This window comes from Sapajus apella, unplaced genomic scaffold (genome assembly GCF_009761245.1).
Source record: "Sapajus apella isolate SASKATOON/1434 unplaced genomic scaffold, GSC_monkey_1.0 scaffold66, whole genome shotgun sequence".
In the NCBI taxonomy this organism is placed as follows: Eukaryota; Metazoa; Chordata; class Mammalia; order Primates; family Cebidae; genus Sapajus; species Sapajus apella.
Genome location: NW_022437006.1, coordinates 7,442,537 through 7,460,344, shown reverse-complemented (window position 1 = coordinate 7,460,344; position 17,808 = coordinate 7,442,537). Strand labels below are relative to the sequence as shown.

Here is a 17,808-nt window from a genome sequence, read left to right as displayed (position 1 = left end):
TTAGAGTTGTTTGGTAAGGAGAATCCAAATCTGGGGCCCACATAAATCATCAATTTTTGCCTATATTTTTATGGATTGGTCTTTTATTCTGCAACTTTGCTGAACTCATTTTTAGTTGTAATAGTACATGACTTAGGATTTTTTATATACAATGTTATGTCATCTGTGAATAAAGATAATTTTACTTCCTCCTCAATCTAGATACCTTTTATTTCTTTATCTTGTTTTATTGCCCTACTACATCTTATAGTACAATAGTGAATAAAAGTGGCAAGAGTGAACATCCTCGTGTTCCGATATTAGGCAAAAGGCATTCAGTCCTTCAGCTTCAAGTATGTTAGTTTCACGTGTATGTTAAGTATGTCAGCTAGAAGTGTTTTCTAGATGCTCTTGATCAGGTTGAGGAAATGCCCTTCTGTGTCTAGCTTAAGTGTTATTATAAAAGGATGTTGGAATTTCTATGGAGAAGATCCTGTGGTTTTTGTCCATTACTGGACTTATATAGTTTACCACACTAATTGGTTTTTGTATGTTGAAATACAACCTCGAAGTCCTATGATAAATCCCACTTAGTCATGGTGTATAATTATTTTCATATATTGCTAAATTTGGTTTGCTGGTGTTTTGTTGACAATATTTCATTCATATTTATAGGAGACGTTGTATCTTTTTTTTCTTGTGATATCTGTTTTGTTTGGTATCAGAGAAACAGTGGCCTTATAGAATGTAGTGGGATATGTTTTTTTCTCTTGTACTTTTTGGGAAGAATTTGTGAAAAATTAATTCTTTATATGTTTGGTAGAATTTACCAGCAAAGCCATCCGAGCCTGGACTTTTCTTTGTGAAAGTCATTTTAATTACCAATTTACTTTCTTTATTTATTATAGATCTCTTCAGAATTTTTAGTTCTTCTTGAATTTGTTTTGGTAATTATGTCTTTTTAGGAATTTGCTCGTTGTATCCCTGTTAAATAATTGATTGTCATACATTGTTCATAGTATTCCCTCATAATCCTCTGTTCTTCTTTTTCCAGTGTTTTAAGGTAGAAGGGAAGGCTATTGATTTGAGATTATTTTTCCTTTTTAATATAGGCATTTATAATTATACATTTTCCTTTAATCAATTATTTTGTTGCATCCCAAAATATTTGGTATGTTGTGTGTTTATTTTCATTCATTTTATTTTCTATTATCTTTAGTTATGTCTTTAATATATTGGTTATTTAAGAGTGGAGTTTAATTTCCACATATTTGTGAATCTCCCAAATTTTCTTTTTTGGATTTTGACCTTTATTGTGACTGGCAAACATACTCTGTGTTATTTTTAATCTACTTAAATTTATTGAGGCTTATTTTATGGGCTAACGTATAGTATGTCCTGGAAAATATTCAATACATTCTTGGGAATAATGTGTGTTCTGTTGTTGTTGGGTGAAGTGTTCTATAGACTACAGAACTTATTGGTTTATAGTGTTGTTCAACTCTCCTTTTTCTTGTTGATCTTCTGCTCAGTTGTTCTATCTGCTGAAACTCTACAACTATTATTTTTAAATTGTCTATTTCTCAATTTAATCTTCTATGTGCTTTGTTTTGTTTCATTTGTTTGGGGATTTTGTTGTACACAAATATATAATTGTCATAACTTTCTAACATATTGACCTTTTTATCATTATAAAATATTCTTCTTTATCTACAGTAACATTTTTGCTCTAAAGCCTAGTTTATCTGATATTAGTGTGGCCACTCCAGCTCTGATAGAATTGCTATGCATGTTTTCATTCTTCACTTTCAACTTATTTGTATCTTTGGCTCTTAGGAATGTCTCTTATAGAGTATTTTGTTGGATTATTGCCTTTGGATTGTCTAATATTACTTTGCTATGTCTGGATTTACATCTGCCATTTTACTTTTTGTTTTCTATATGTCTCATGTTGACTTTGTTCAACTGTTCCTCCTTACTGCTTTCTTTTTTATTCAGTAAATATTTTCTAGAGTAATTTTATTAATTTTTAAATAAAATTTTTATTTTTAATTTCCTTAATTTTTCATTATTTTTTGAATTGCTTTCTTGGTGGTTATTCAAAGGCTTACTATATATATCTTATCAGAATGTGCTTTACCTTTTACTATTGAACATTCCTATCTTTCCAGTGAAATAAATGACCTATTTCTTCCTCTCTTTTCTACTATATTTGTTATACATATGCCATTTATAAAGGCAACAAACTCATAACATTGTTACTATATTAACTTAAATAATTTTATGTCTCTTAGATAATATGAGAGAAGATAGAGCAATTATATATTCATAGAGTTTGTTATGTAAAGCTTCTCTTTTAATATGTCTGGGTCTTTTTACTTCTTGCTGTTGATTTGACTTATTGTCTGGTGTTGTTTCCTTACTCTAAAACAGCTTTGCTGCCATCTGTCTTACTTGTGTCATTATTATCAAATATATTACATGTCTATATATTACAGGTCAATAATATAATTATATACACTTTGGCTTATACAATTCTTTTAAATCAGTTAAATAAGAAAAGTGAAGACATATGCAATTTCCTATTTTTTACAACTTGATTCTCTCCTTGGGAAGAAGCTCTGTAATATAATTTATAATCACCTACATAATTACCTTTATCAGCACTCTTGATTGTTTTGTGTTGATTTTTATTAATGTCTGATGTTACTTGATTTCAGCCTGGAGAACTTTTAGTATGTCTTGTATAGCAGATCTGCCAGCAAGAAGTCCTCTCAGTTCTGTTTATCTGGGAGTGTCTTTATTTTGCCTTCCTTTTTGAATGATAGACTGGCTTATTAAAAAATTATTGATGTATGGTTTTTATTTTTGACACTTTGAATATGTCATTCACATTGCCCTCTGACTTCTAAGTAGATAATAAATGTCAGCTGTTTATCTTATTGGGTTCCATTCATGTGATCATTTTTCTCTTGGTGTTTTCAGGGACTTTCTCTTTGTATTTGTCTTTTAATATCTTTACTGTGACATATTTGATGTGTCTCTCTTTGTGTCTACATGGCTTGGAGTCTACTAAGCTTCTTGAATGTATAAATTAATGTTTCCGCTGATTTTGGAAAATTTTCAGTCATTATTTCTTCAAATATATTCTCTGCTCTTTTTAATTCTTCTCTCCTTTTGATATTTCCATTATGCATATGTTGGTGCACTTAATGGAGTTCCTTCATTCCTCTGAGGCGCTGTTCATTTTTTCTTCTTCTTTGTTCTTCAGATTGCATCATTAATATCTCTTCAATTTGTCAATTCTGCTAGCTCCATTAGACAGTTTCAGCCCCCCTTTTGAATTTTTTACCTTGATTATTGTACTTTTTATCTTCAGAGTTTTCCTATGGCTCTTTTTGTAAAATATCATATCTTCCTCTTTATTGATATTCTCTATTTAATGGGACATATTTATCATACCTTCTCTTACTTTTTTAAACATGGTTTCTTTAGGTCTTTGAACATATTTATATTAGCTGCTTTGAAGTCTTTGTCTGCTTAATCTGACATCTGATATCTCTCAAAGGAAGTTTTTCTTGACTTTCTCCTGTGTATGCATCATGCTTTCCAGTTTCTTTGTAAGCCTCATAAATTTTGTTGAAAACTGGACCTTTTAGGTACTATATTTTAGCAACTGTGATTCCTGATTTCACTCTTGAGGCCTGTAGTTATGGTTGTTGTTTGCTTCTTTGTTTGTGTATTTGTTTTAATTACCTGGCTGAACTGTTTCATTGAATTCTATTTCCCTTGTAGTGTGCAGCCTTTGTTGTTGCTCCTCAGAGGGTACAGTCTTGGGCATGCACAGTGACATTCATGCTCCTGTCCTTCAGGGATAGCAATAGTCTTACCTGGACTTTCTTCAGTTCTTTTTCCCTGAAACTGTGTTGCGTTTATACGTGGTCTGTCTCTACCGATATCATGCTTAGCTCTTAGTCTCCACTAATTGCTAGATGACTTCCCTATTCTTTCAACAGTATTTTGGGGACATAAATAACTCCATAGTCTAATCCAATTAAATTGAGGCCCCCATGGCCTCAATTAATCTTATAGTCTGTCTTTGAGATCAGGAAAGTCCCCAAGAAGAGCCTTTCTTAGCTGTCTCATTCCCTGGTTCTTGCTGTTAAACTTCAATCTTATCTACCATTTTGCTTTCATGGAGCTACTACCTTTCTCTTAACAACGGATTAAAGACTTAAACATAAGACCCAACACCATAAAAACCCTAGAAGAAAATCTAGGCAAAACCATTCAGGACATAGGCATGGGCAAGGACTTCATGACCAAAACACCAAAAGCATTGGCAACAAAAGCCAAAATAGACAAATGGGACCTAATCAAACTCCACAGCTTCTGCACAGCAAAAGAAACAGTCATTAGAGTGAATCGGCAACCAACAGAATGGGAAAAAGTGTTTGCAGTTTACCCACCTGACAAAGGGCTGATATCCAGAATTTACAAAGATTTGAAACAGATTTACAAGAAAAAAACAAGCACATTCAAAAGTGGGCAAAGGATATGAACAGATACTTTACAAAAGAAGACATACATGAGGCCAGCAAACATATGAAAAAATGCTCATCATCACTGATCATCAGAGAAATGCAAATCAAAACTACATTGAGATACCATCTCACACTAGTTAGAATGGCGATCATTAAAAAATCTAGAGACAACAGATGCTGGAGAGGATGTGGAGAAATAGGAACACTTTTACATTGTTGGTGGGAGTGTAAATTACTTCAACCATTGTGGAAGACAGTGTGGCAATTCCTCAAGGACCTAGAAATAGAAATTCCATTTGACCCAGCAATCCCATTACTGGGTATATATCCAAAGGATTACAAATCGTTCTACTATAAGGACACGTGCACACGAATGTTCATTGCAGCACTGTTTACAATAGCAAAGACCTGGAACCAACCCAAATGCCCACCTATGATAGACTGGACAGGGAAAATGTGGCACATATACACCATGGAATATTATGTAGCCATCAAAAACGATGAGTTTGTGTCCTTTGTAGGGACATGGATGAACATGGAAACCATCATTCTGAGCAAACTGACGCAAGAGCAGAAGATCAAACACCACATGTTCTCACTCATAGGTGGGTGTTGAACAATGAGAACACATGGACACAGGGAGGGGAGCTCTACACAATGGGGTCTGTTGGGGGGAAATAGGGAAGGGTCAGTGGTGGGTGGGGAGTTGGGGAGAGATAGCATGGGGAGAAATGCCAGATATAGGTGATGGGGAGGAAAGCAGCAAACCACACTGCCACGTGTGTACCTATGCAGCAATCTTGCATGTTCTTCACATGTACCCCAAAACCTAAAATGCAATTAAAAAAAAACACCACTAAAATCTTCTTTTTCCTAGCATGCCTAAACTTGAACTTCTCCAGGTTCTATTGCAAATAAGCTCAGTTACATTAGGAAAAGCTAGTGAATTTCCTGTTTTTACAACTAGATTTTCTCCCTGGGAAGATGCTCTGCAATACTGTGGATCTGGGGACAGGGACAGTGGCCCATTTCTCAGAGTAACACCCCTGCTGTATAAATAAAGTGCTGAGACATGGCGGTAATCCCTGGCCTTTTTGGCTTTTGACCTTCTCAGAATGGAGTGTTGGCCTTACCACTGATTTTTTGTGGGGACACTTCAGGCCTAGTGTGCTTGATCTACCATGCCTGTGATAGACTGACTGCTCTATGAGTACGGACTGGGTGGAAGAAGGGAGCTTCAGACTCTCAGCTACTCTTTCCTATAACAGAACTTCTGCAGTACAGAGCTGCTTGAGAAACGCTGATGCCTTCCCTTCTCAAAGAGAAACCATAGCCTTAACAAGGAGCTAGGGGGAAATGGAGTTCTGTATCCTTAACTGAATTCACCATGATTAAAATGATCATTTTGCTGAGGTGGGAAGAAGAGAAGGTGAGCCACGATTCAGATGCCATAGGTTCACTCTGTTCTTACCTAGATTTAATATATTTTTTTGAATAAATGTTTCTACCTTTGCTGTATAACCATAGAAAAAATTTCAGAGACTTTAAGTAATGGTTATATTTATAATTTTCACCAATCATGTTTGTTTCACTAGAGAGAGTGTCCATGGGCTCCTTATATCACCATTCTAGAAGTACTTCTTCTCAAATCCCTATTCATAATAAATACCTACCTCCAACATGGTGACTCTGACCTACTATTTTCCATTCAGTTCCCTTCCTAGGACTGTCCTTTCCCTGCTGAGCCCCTCCTCCCCTGAAGTCCTGCACTGTTTTTTTTCAAACCTGTTCTTAAGTCAAGGATGTATAATCTAAAACTTTTAACATTCTAAACAGTTTTTTTCCTTGATATGTGGATATCTTTTGTTGGTTACACATCCATTTTGACCCTCTTAAATGGAGATTATTTATTCTATAATGGTCAACCTATCTGAAGATGGGTCAACTTTGTCCAACAACTCATCTTCCTGTTAAGCTATGCCTTCTGGTCATATCTTTGATGTAACTAGAAATAAGCAAATTGACAATGCAACGTAGCCTGCTAATACAAGGCCTGACAAATGTCATTACTTTGGAAATGTCACCCAGTTCTGGAAATCTGGTCATTGTTATTACACATTGAATCGAGAAAAGTGTGATAAATGAGGCATCAACAAAATTCACAGGGAATGCATATACAACAAGTAAATCACAACTGTCAAGTGGATTCAAAATTTTCTTTTATTTTATTAATGAACTTTCCTTATAGGAAATATCTTAACAGAAATCCAGTTATTACAAACAAAATATTTCTTCATGTACATGGAATTTGAATGACACATTTGTATAATCAGGTTTTTAAATAGTAAAATAGCTATTTCCATTTCTTTCTAACTTCCTTTCTCTAATTTCTCTGTAATTCTCTTTTTTTCCTATAATATCTTGGAAAAGTTGTATAGCTATAAATTGGGATTACCAGTCTATAGCTGAAGAAACAGACATTTCATGTTAATAGTCTATCCAAGACCCTTAAGAAAGTCATAGACAGAACCATCAATAAAATGCTCTTTCTGCTCACTGGGGCAAGATGTCTCCCTTGCATGATTTTCTAGACATTTCTGAAATGTGAAGTTCCATTTCCAAAATTAGATGTCATTGGGCATAGACACATGCTGTCAAATGGAGATGTGCCCATCTGTATTCAGCCTGTATTTATCTGCTCAAGGCTACTGTTACCAAAAATACAAACTGCCCAATATTTTTGGAGATGCTCTGTCAATATATAAACCAGATTCTGTGTTATGGTACACAGCATTTGCCTGAATACTCTCCAGATGTTTGATGTCACAGAAAGAACTTATTCTGTTATTTGGGATTCATCAAACCCACATCGTCTGTGTTTGCATACGACAGGGTAGTCTAGGATAGGAATGCTAAAAAGAGAATGGACACATATGGCACTCTTTGGGAAAATAAACTTTGCTACATTGCAATATGAGACAAAGTTAAGGAGTGTGATGTGACTTTAGAATGCATATATCAAAAGTGAAGTAAATGTTCTGTGCTTTTTGCAAAGCCACAGAAACTTTTATAAAACAAAAGTAATATGAAACTCTTTAACTGGTTGGTAATTACATAAAAGTAAGAGAAAAACTCACATTTGGCCAGTGTCCATGAATCATGGCCAGCAACCACTTTAGAGTCAGTTGTCAGATATTTGGAATATGTATTCATTATTATCAGGGTGTGGAGTTTAATATATATCCATAGATCTACCCCTTCCGTTACACTGTTTAGATCATCTCCTTACTTTTGTTCACTTGATCTCTCTTGTTACTGGAAGTGGTATAGCGATTTTTTTTATTAGGGTGTGTCTGTATCTCCATGCATAGCTCATAGTTTTTGCTTCATAAAAGTTGTTGCTGTGTGACTTGATAGATAATATTTATTATGTGTTATGTCTTCTTTATGTGTTAGTATTTTTAGCCCTTCGTTGTCGTGGTTTCATAATTGGGAACTTGAATTTTCCTTTGTCTTTTATCAGCATTGCTACCCCTCCTTTCTTTTTATGTCCTTTGCCTTTTTAGGCTCTTGTTTATTTATTTATTTATTGAGACAGAGTCTCACTCTGTCACCCAGGCTGGCATGCAGTGGCACGATCTCAGCTCACTGCAACCACTGCCTCCCAGGCTCAATAAATTCTCCTGCCTCGGCCACCTGAGTGTCTGGGATTACAGGTGCCTGCTATCATGCCTGGCTAATTTTTGTATTTTTAGTGAAAATGGGGTTTTACCATGTTGGCCGGGCTTGTCTTGAACTCCTGACCTCAGGTGATCCACCTGCCTCAGCCTCCTAACGTGCTGAAATTACAGGCATGAGCTACCGTGCCCAGCTGGTAATACGTATTTTCAAATCTTACCCATTTAAAATATTGGATTGTTTGTTTCCTTACTGTTGAGTTTTGAGAGTTCTTTATATGTTCTGGATACAAGTCTTTTGTTAGATATGGCATTATAGTCTGAACCTTGTCTTTTCTTTCTCTTAAGTATCTCTCGTAGAGCCAAAGTTTTCAATTTTAATACAGTCAAATTTTTCTTTTATGGACAGTACATTTAGAGTCATTTCTGAGAAATCATTAAACTCAAATTACTAAGATTTTCTCCTTTTGGAAGATTTCTTCAAAAACTTTTTATAGTTTTATGCATTACATCTAGACCTACAATTCATTTTGAATTAAATTTTGTATTATTAAGTCTGAGGGTTTTACAGATTTAATTTTTTATCTGAGTCAAAAACAAATAGATAGCCCATTGTTCTAACACCTTGTGTTGAAAAGACAATGTTTTCTCCACTTACTTGCCTTTCTACGTTTGTCAAAAATCAATTGGCCATATTTATGTGGGTCTTTTGTTCCTTTGATCTACATGTCTCTGTCTTCACCAACACCATACTGTCTCGATTAGGATATCTTTATGATAAGTGTTAAAGTTGTATGGGTCCTCCAGCTTCATTCTTCTTTTGCAAGTTTATTTAGACTATCTAAATCCATAGCCTTTTCATATAATTTTTAGAATCAACTCTATATCTACAAAGATTCCTAGTGGAAAATCTGTATTGGTATTATATTCGATCTATAGAATACATACATAATGAAATGTGCACAGTACATTTTAAAATTATAAAACATAATTCAATGAGCACACATGAACCAACCAGTCAATCCAAGAAGTGAAACATTAAAACTTAATCTATCTATATGCTTCTCCTCTATCTTTTACCCATACCTACTTTGTTATTTGATGCAGCCAGTTGCTCAAGAACAGACATTCCAATTTATTGAATTCCTATATCTTTTGAATCATGTTACTTTCCATTTGTGATTTGGCTACTGGAATTTTACTTTGTGTAGTGGCTGTTTCTTCAAAATGTCGGAAGAGTAGAAGAGGAGATAAGCATCATACCATGTATCTACTCTCCTGACATTTCATACTACAAATGGGTATATGGAGAGAGAGACAGAGAGAGAGAGAGAAAGAAAAAGGGAGTACCTCCTTTGCTGAACTAATTTTTAGGTTAAAGATTAGGTTTGAGCCTTAAATTTAATCTTAAATGAAGTATTGGAATTAAAGTAATTAACACATTTATTCACTTATTTATTACTTCTAAAATCCTATAGGAATGTATAAGTCCCTTTTTATGGCACTTACAGTTCTCTCGTTGAATTATGTTTTTTAGGTACATATGGTATTTCACTGAACAGATTGAGAGTGAGATCTGTCTGAAGTTTCATGGTACTTGACACCATCTCTGCCAGTCAGTTAATTTTAAACAAATGACTGAGATGTATTTTTAGCTCCGTCAACATCTTACCAAATTTCAAATAATTGTTTTACCATTTTTTGAGATTATATTATATAGCTTTTTAAATGAGGACTAAGAACAGAAGTAAAGCTCATGAAAATTAGTCCAGAGAAAGGAAACAATGGATATTTCTAGACTCAACTAATTGTGTTAATGGCCACCTAAACCTCTTAGTAGTCAGTCATATTCATTCCTTTTATTTCTAGTGTGTATACATTTGAATACTTTAAAGACACATTGATCAGGGAGGTAGAGAACAAATGGAAGAATGGAATGACAGTATTTAGGTTGCATGGCCCAATCCGGGCACTCAAGGAACATCTGGTTACAGGAAATTTACATCATAGAATATATTTTTATTTTTTAATAACTTTATTTGGTGAAAAGCCTATCTGTGAAGGAATGTGAGACTGGAGGTATACAATGCAAAACCTGTATCAGGTTAAGTATCAAATAGAATAATACATCCTAAGAATCAATTATTTTTATCAAATATTTATGAACATAAAATACTACCTTGTCTAGTTTTAGTGTCATTCACTACATAGAGTCTGAAGAGTTTCATATGTGTATTTGTGTATTTACTTTTATAATGCTACTATTTAATGTTTTTAATGCTGCACTTAATTCATCCATTCAGAAACACTTATTGAGAACTCAGGCCCTATTCTGGGCTCTGAGAATATAGCAATGAAGCTGACATAGAGCTCATATTCTAAATTTCATAACCAAATGATGTTGTATATGATACATCTTCTTTGAAATTTATCTAAAACTAATTGTTTTTGCAATGGAAAATTCTCCATTTATTGTCATTGTTTTATGAAAATATTTGATCTTTTTTGTTTTTAAATGGGAAAATATGCAATGTAAGATTGCTAAGAAATCCAAGTTAATAACTATATTGATATCTAATTGTTTTAGCAATATTAATAATTCATAATATATAGCAATTTTATATATCCTTTGCATAATAATTCATAATATATAGCAAGTTTATATATCATTTGCTTTTATGACAAGATAATATTTTCATTCCTATAATATAAAATCCAATGTTTCATCACAGCCTTGCTCAAGATTCATGAGTCTTAAGCTATTGAGATATTGTGATGTAATCAGAGAATGCCTTAATATTGTTTTGAATCTATATGCATACTGAACATTGTCAATAGACTGAACTTGTTTGTAGTTCTACTTTTCAATGTTTAAATCTGTACTGTAAAATTATATAAATATGACGCAAATGTTACCCATTTTAGTCACACATTTTTCTCAGTTAACATTTACAATCTAATTGTTAACAAAGATAGTCTGAAATATTTTGACATAAAAATGGTCATAAAACTCATAGGCAACCCACACACCAGAATGTGTGTAAATCATGTGGTATCACACATTTACACACCGTTCTTGGTGCTTAAAATGGATATAATTTCCAGGACAACGATGTTATATTAAATAGTTTTGTGTGGTGAGTTAAGAAGTAATGTTCTTACCACAAAAGGGATGATACAATAACAGAGATTCTGGAAAATATGTCCAAGGTGAAACACCATGGAAGTGAGCAATGAGGGGTCAAAAATGGAAAGTGTAGAAATGTTAAAGTATGGCAAATGTTGCTCCCCATGAACCATTTCTGTCAGGACTTGCTAATTTCTTATTTATTTATTTTTATTATACTTTAAGATCTGGGACACATGTGCAGAATGTGCAGGTTTGTTACATAGATATACAAATGCCATGGTGGTTTGCTGCACTCATTAACCTGTCATCTACATTAGGTATTTCTCCTAAGGCTATGCCTCCCCTAGCCCCTTACCGACCAACAAGCCTTGATTTGTGATGTTCTCCTCCCTGTGTCCATGTGTTCTCACTGTTCAGTTCCCACTTATGAGTGAAAACATGCAGTGTTTGGGACTTGCTAATTTCTACAGGACTGTTAGCTCTAGTTGTCAAGTCATAGAGTCCTAGAGTTGGTGAGTTACTTCTTCCACAAATATCATTATGTAGTATTAATTCAGTTGTCACTTGTAACTGAGAAGACTTATTTGTAATAAATTTTCAAAATCCTTAACTGGTTCATTTTCTTTACAGTAACGTTATATCAATATTCTTCAAATATTCCTTGAAATACCTTGAAAGGTATTTTGAAACCGTCCTTATATAACTCCCATTCAGATGTTTTTAGCCAAGAGCATTCTTAAATATTTTATAAATTCCATCTATTTTTGTTTGTTTTATTTACAATCCAGGGGCGGTTTAGCATTAATTTGGCAGGAACTGGGATGAAGATATCCAGCACAGCAAAGTGGCACACTCAGGGGAGGTATACCTCTGTCAGCATACAAAGATCAGAGGTAAGTCTTGCTGGACCAAAAAGCCTGTTTGAAATACTTCTGGGCTGTGAACTAACATTAATGGTTATCTACCTTAAATGTAAAATTATATAAAATTTGATAACTAAAGAGTAATGTGGCCGGGCATCCTGGCTCACGCCTGTAATCTCAGCGCTTTGGGAGGCAGGCAGATCACGAGGTCAGGAGTTCAAGACCAGCCTGGCCAACAGGGCGAAACCCCGCCTCTACTAAAGATACAAAAAAAATTAGCCAGGTGTGGTGGTGCACATCTGTAATCCCAGCTACTTGGGAGGCTAAGGCAGGACAATTGCTTGAAACCGGGAGGAGGAAGTTGCAGTGAGCCAAGATAATGCCATTGCACTCTAGCTTGGGCAACAGGGCAAGAATCTGTCAAAAAAAAAAAAAAGGGGTTATTGAGCTATTGCATTTAATGGGTATGTTATATATAATGGGTTTATTGCATATAATGGGGCACTACATCAATTTATAAAATGAAATTGGATTCATTTGTATTAAAGTACATGTGTAGGTTTTTGTATACATATGAATCTATATATGGGCTACAGATAACTAAACATAAATTGCCAAATGTCAGATCATGTATATTTTGTCTATCTCAAGTTTGTAGCTAATGACTTGAAATACAGGTACTTCAAAAAAGGTAGTGTTTTTTTTTTTTTTTTTATACTTTTAAGTATTTAAGGTTTACAAATTTTAATATTTCAAAGTGAGGGTTAAAGTTCTGGTTTTCTTCCTTCACTGTTTTAGTAATGGGGATGGCATTGGAGTCACTTGTCAATTAACAAATATCCTTCACAGTTTTTTTCAACAATTAGAATTATATATTTATGATGTACTCATGTTTTCCTATCTTTATAGAGATAACATTATTATTTTATCTATAAAAATATAGACTGCTATGTAGTATTTCTATGTAGATAGTTATAACTATTTTTATAGTTTATTTATATAGTGATAGTAACTATAGCATATGAATCCACTTAATTTTCTGCAGGTACAGTATCCTAACAAGTACACTTCATGAAATGCTTTCTATTACTTATGGTTATTGTATCTTAGATAACATAGCCCTGCCCACAGTAAATCTGGATCTAGGTTATGTGTTCTCACCTATATTGTACACAAATTGGCACCAGCAGCAGCCCCTGTATATTCTAATGTTTTATAATTTTTACTTCTTTTGATTAAAGTGGATTTTGTTATACTCCTATTTATATAAATATTCCTCCTGAGGCCAGGCGTGGTGGCTTATGCCTGTAATCCAAGCACTTTGGGAGGCCAAGGAGGGCAGATCATGAGGTCAAGAGTTCGAGACCAGCCTGACCAGCATGGTGAAACCCCATCTCTAGTAAAAATATAAAAAATTAGCCAAGCATGATGGCTCACACCTGTAATCCCAACTACTCAGAAGGCTGAGGCAGGAGAATTACTTGAACCTAGGAGGCAGGGGTTGCAGTGAGCTGAGATGGCACCACTGTACTCCAGCCTCAAAAATAAATAAATAAGTAAATATTCCTTGTAAATAAAATTTAGTATTCTAATAGTCATAGCCTTTAAAACATACTGTTTCTGAAGACAATAAAATTGTGCTTTACTTAACAAAGCATATTGCTTTTATTAAATTCTATTCTAAAGATTAATTGTTTATTTCATTGAGAACTTCTACCTCAATAAAAAATATGGCACATAACTGTTCCTTAAAATGTGATGCCTGGTGTGAAACTGAGACTGGTAAAATCCAGATATATTTACGGGAATGCAAACATATATTCATTTGCCAATAACTTTAACGAGGATTGAGTTTTTACTTCAACAGTCTATTGGGAATAGGGAAGTATACAACTCTGAGATTTTACTGCCATTCCATTCTCTGTGTACTCAGGTTCTCCACAGTTAAAATTGCTTTTGAAAAAATGTAGCTTCAAAAACTTCCAGTCAGGTTTGTGAAAGTTCAGATGGTTGTAGATGTGTGATGTTGCCTCCAAGGCCTCTGTTCTGTTCCATTGGTCTATATCACTGTTTTGGTACCAGCACCATGCTGTTTTGATTATTGTAGCCTTGTAGTATAGTTTGAAGTCAGGTAGTGTGATGCCTCCAAGTTTGTTCTTTTTGCTTAGAATTGAGATTCCCTGTTTAATGGGGTTGGGAAAACTGGCTAGTTATGGGCAGAAAGCAGAAACTGGACCCCTTCCTGACACTTTACACTAAAATTAACTCCAGATAGATTAAAGACTTAAACATAAGACCCAACAGCATAAAAACCCTAGAAGAAAACCTAAGCAAAACCATTCAGGACATAGGCATAGGCAAGGACTTCATGACTAAAACACCAAAAGCATTGGAAACAAAAGCCAAAATAGACAAATGGGACCTAATTAAACTCCAGAGGTTCACACAGCAGAAGAAACAATCATTAAAGTGAATTGGAAACCAACAAAATGGGAAAAACTTTTTGCAATCTACGCATCTGACAAAGGGCTAATATCCAGAATCTACAAAGAACTAAAACAGATGTACAAGAAAAAAACAAATAAGCCCATTCAAGAGTGGGCAAAGGTTATAAACAGACACTTTACAAAAGAAGACATATATGAGGCCAACAAACATATGAAAAAAAATCTCATCATCACTGGTCGTTAGAGAAATGCAAATCAAAACTACATTGAGATACTGTCTCACGCCAGTTAGAATGTTGATCATTAAAAAATCTGGAGACAACGGATGCTGGAGAGGATGTGGAGAAATAGGAACACTTTTACACTATTGGTGGGAGTGTAAATTAGTTCACCCATTGTGGAAGACAGTGTGGCGATTCCTCAAGGACCTAGAAATAGAAATTCCATCTGACCCAGCAATCCCATTAATGGGTATATATCCAAAGGAGTATAAATCGTTCTATTATAAGGACACATGCGCACAAATGTTCATTGCAACACTGTTTACAATAGCAAAAACTTGGAACCAACCCAATGCCCGTCGATGATAGACTGGACAGGAAGAATGTGGCACTTATACACCATGGAATATCATGCAGCCATAAAAAACGATCCGTTTTCGTCCTTCGTAGGGATGTGGATGAACCTGGAAACCATCATTCTCAGCAAACTTACACAAGAACAGAAAATCAAACACTGCATGTTCTCACTTATAGGCGGATATTGAACAAGAACACATGGACACAGGGAGGGGAGCATCACACACTGGAGTCTGCAGGAGGGAACTAGGGGAGGGAAGCTTGGGATAAGTGGGATAGAATATTAATTATATACCTTTAAAGTCAAGTTTATACAATATATTTAGTCTAAAAGAATGTTATATAAAATTATGTAAATAATGGATAGCAAACTGGAAGAAGTTTTAATAAACCCACTGAAGCAAATAGATACCTAGATGAAAAATATGTAGATTGAGATTGAAATATATGGATTGGATTTAAGTCTGAATTGAGATTTAAATTGTCTAAATTATAGTGTGGTATATAATATTTAATTAGCTAATATGAATCTCAGGTTATCTAATATCCTTTAACTTTCCCATGTCTACCAATTTAAACTAATACCAAAGGGGTATGATCTTTCACCTCAAATGCAATTGTTATAGGAAACCTCTGCTAATGATTTTAGCTATACGATTCAAAGCATTTTCTTTTCTGCTATTTGCATGCAGATACCAGCTTATATAAGATTATTCTATATCTCTTATTCCAATTTTCAGGATGGAACCAGAGTTTTCGGCAAGTGTGGAGGGTACTGTGGAAAGTGTCTTCCTCACCTGACTACTGGTCTCCCAATTCAAGTCATATGAACATTCAGAAGGGGGAAATATGCCCTAAAGAGGAATGTTCTCTGGAACATGCAAATAACTGGTGCTCATATTTTTATTTCTCCCTTCCCAAGATTTCCATGTCAAATATGTTTCTGCCTTTTTTTTTCAGGGTGCTAATCAGGGATTCAAATCACTGCTTAATAAGGCCTATAAAATAAACTTAAGAGATGTATGATTCTAATCAGGATTTTTGTTAAAGAACATAATAATTGGTAATAGAGAATATCAGATTGAATGAATTATACCAAGACAATGTTGCTCTTAACATCTTGGACTGGACCACACTTATTTTACACCTGTAAACACACATGTAAATCTCTGCTCAGTATCATACTGTGCAATGAAATATTTATTCTACTTGCTAAAACAGAACAACTAAATATTAGGATAATAAACATTCAAAATTGCTGTAAACATTATTGAATCTTTCAGGTGAATAGCAAATCAATAGTTACATAAAAAAGCACAGGGCGATTATGCTTTCTAGTCATACAGTTTATATACCTCATTTTATTTTTTCTTTAATTTTTACTTGTGGATTATGGTGCTTCAATTAAAAAACAGTCCTCAAAATGAGATATGAATTGCTTATTAAAAAATGCATGTTTGAGTTAAATAATAAAAAATTTTGTGGGTATAATAAAGATATGATATAATTTAATTTTAAAAATCTACCTCAAATTTGACTGTACTTATAGGAACAATACATTGTTTTAACAGTGTTGTTTTGCCTTTATAATTCTTGTGTGTGTGTATATATATTCTTTAAAAATCTATTTTCTCAAAGTTATATACTGTATTCTGTTAATTAGCGAAGTGAGAATTCTTTTGAAGATCTTATTTTGGTAAACATAAAATTATATTTGCTTATGAAAATGTTTTATTAGAGATGTTTAAGTTATTTTATATCAGAGGTTTCTCAAAGCCAGAGCATAAAGGAGTATAAAAATTAACTATCAATGGGCAAATTCTCAGGTATTAAGAGGTTTTTTTTAATGTGGATAATTTAATCATGTATTACATAACAATGTGCTTTTGAAAGACATGTTGACAAATAATATTTTTCTATGGCAACTTACTCTGACAACCAAAATAAATAAATAAAAATGGAATCTACTAATAGATTTTTGCCAGTGAATACTAGTGTACTTGTTTTACCCACAGTGTTTTTCTCCCAACCAACCATTTATTAGAGATGTATTGTATCATATAAAGCACTAATGCAATTTTGTTCCAATGTGGTTAAATAAACATTTGAAGATCTCTGTATCAAAAGAAGTATTTTGTACTATGTGCCTTAAGCCAGTTACAAACATTAATACAAAATGTGTGACATTATCCAGGAATCTTTTCATGCATATTTAAAATATTATAATTTATAAACATTTAAGTAATAAACATTTTTATGATTCATTAGCACTTTGTTTTTTATTGTCTTTAGATGTTAAAAAGAGAACTTTTACTGTAAGTGTCTATAACTCCACTTCAGAAATTCTAAGAAATTTTTTTTTGAGATGGGGTTTTGTTGTTGTTGCCTAGGTTGAAGTGCAATGGCATGATCTCAGCTCACTGCAGCCTCCGCCTTCTGGGTTCAAGTTATTCTGCCTCAGCCTCCCTAGTAGCTGGGATTACAGGTGCCTGCCACCATGCCAAGCTAATTTTTTTGTATTTTTGGTAGAGATGAGGTTTTACTATGTTGACCAGGCTTGTCTCGAACTCTTGACCTCAGGCGAGGTACC

The 17,808-nt window shown here is 34.1% G+C and overlaps 1 protein-coding gene across 1 annotated transcript in view; it reads left to right on the top strand.

Moving 5' to 3' along the window:
* ADAMTS20 (ADAM metallopeptidase with thrombospondin type 1 motif 20) overlaps positions 1 to 17,344 on the top strand; it is a 211,995-nt gene extending 194,651 nt beyond the window's left edge. The window contains exons 38-39 of the mRNA XM_032248353.1: positions 12,119 to 12,223; positions 15,959 to 17,344. Coding sequence (XP_032104244.1) covers positions 12,119 to 12,223; positions 15,959 to 16,048 — 195 coding nt within the window. The 3' untranslated portion in view covers positions 16,049 to 17,344. The remainder of the gene's footprint in view (positions 1 to 12,118; positions 12,224 to 15,958) is intronic.
* The last annotated feature ends 464 nt before the right edge of the window (positions 17,345 to 17,808 follow it).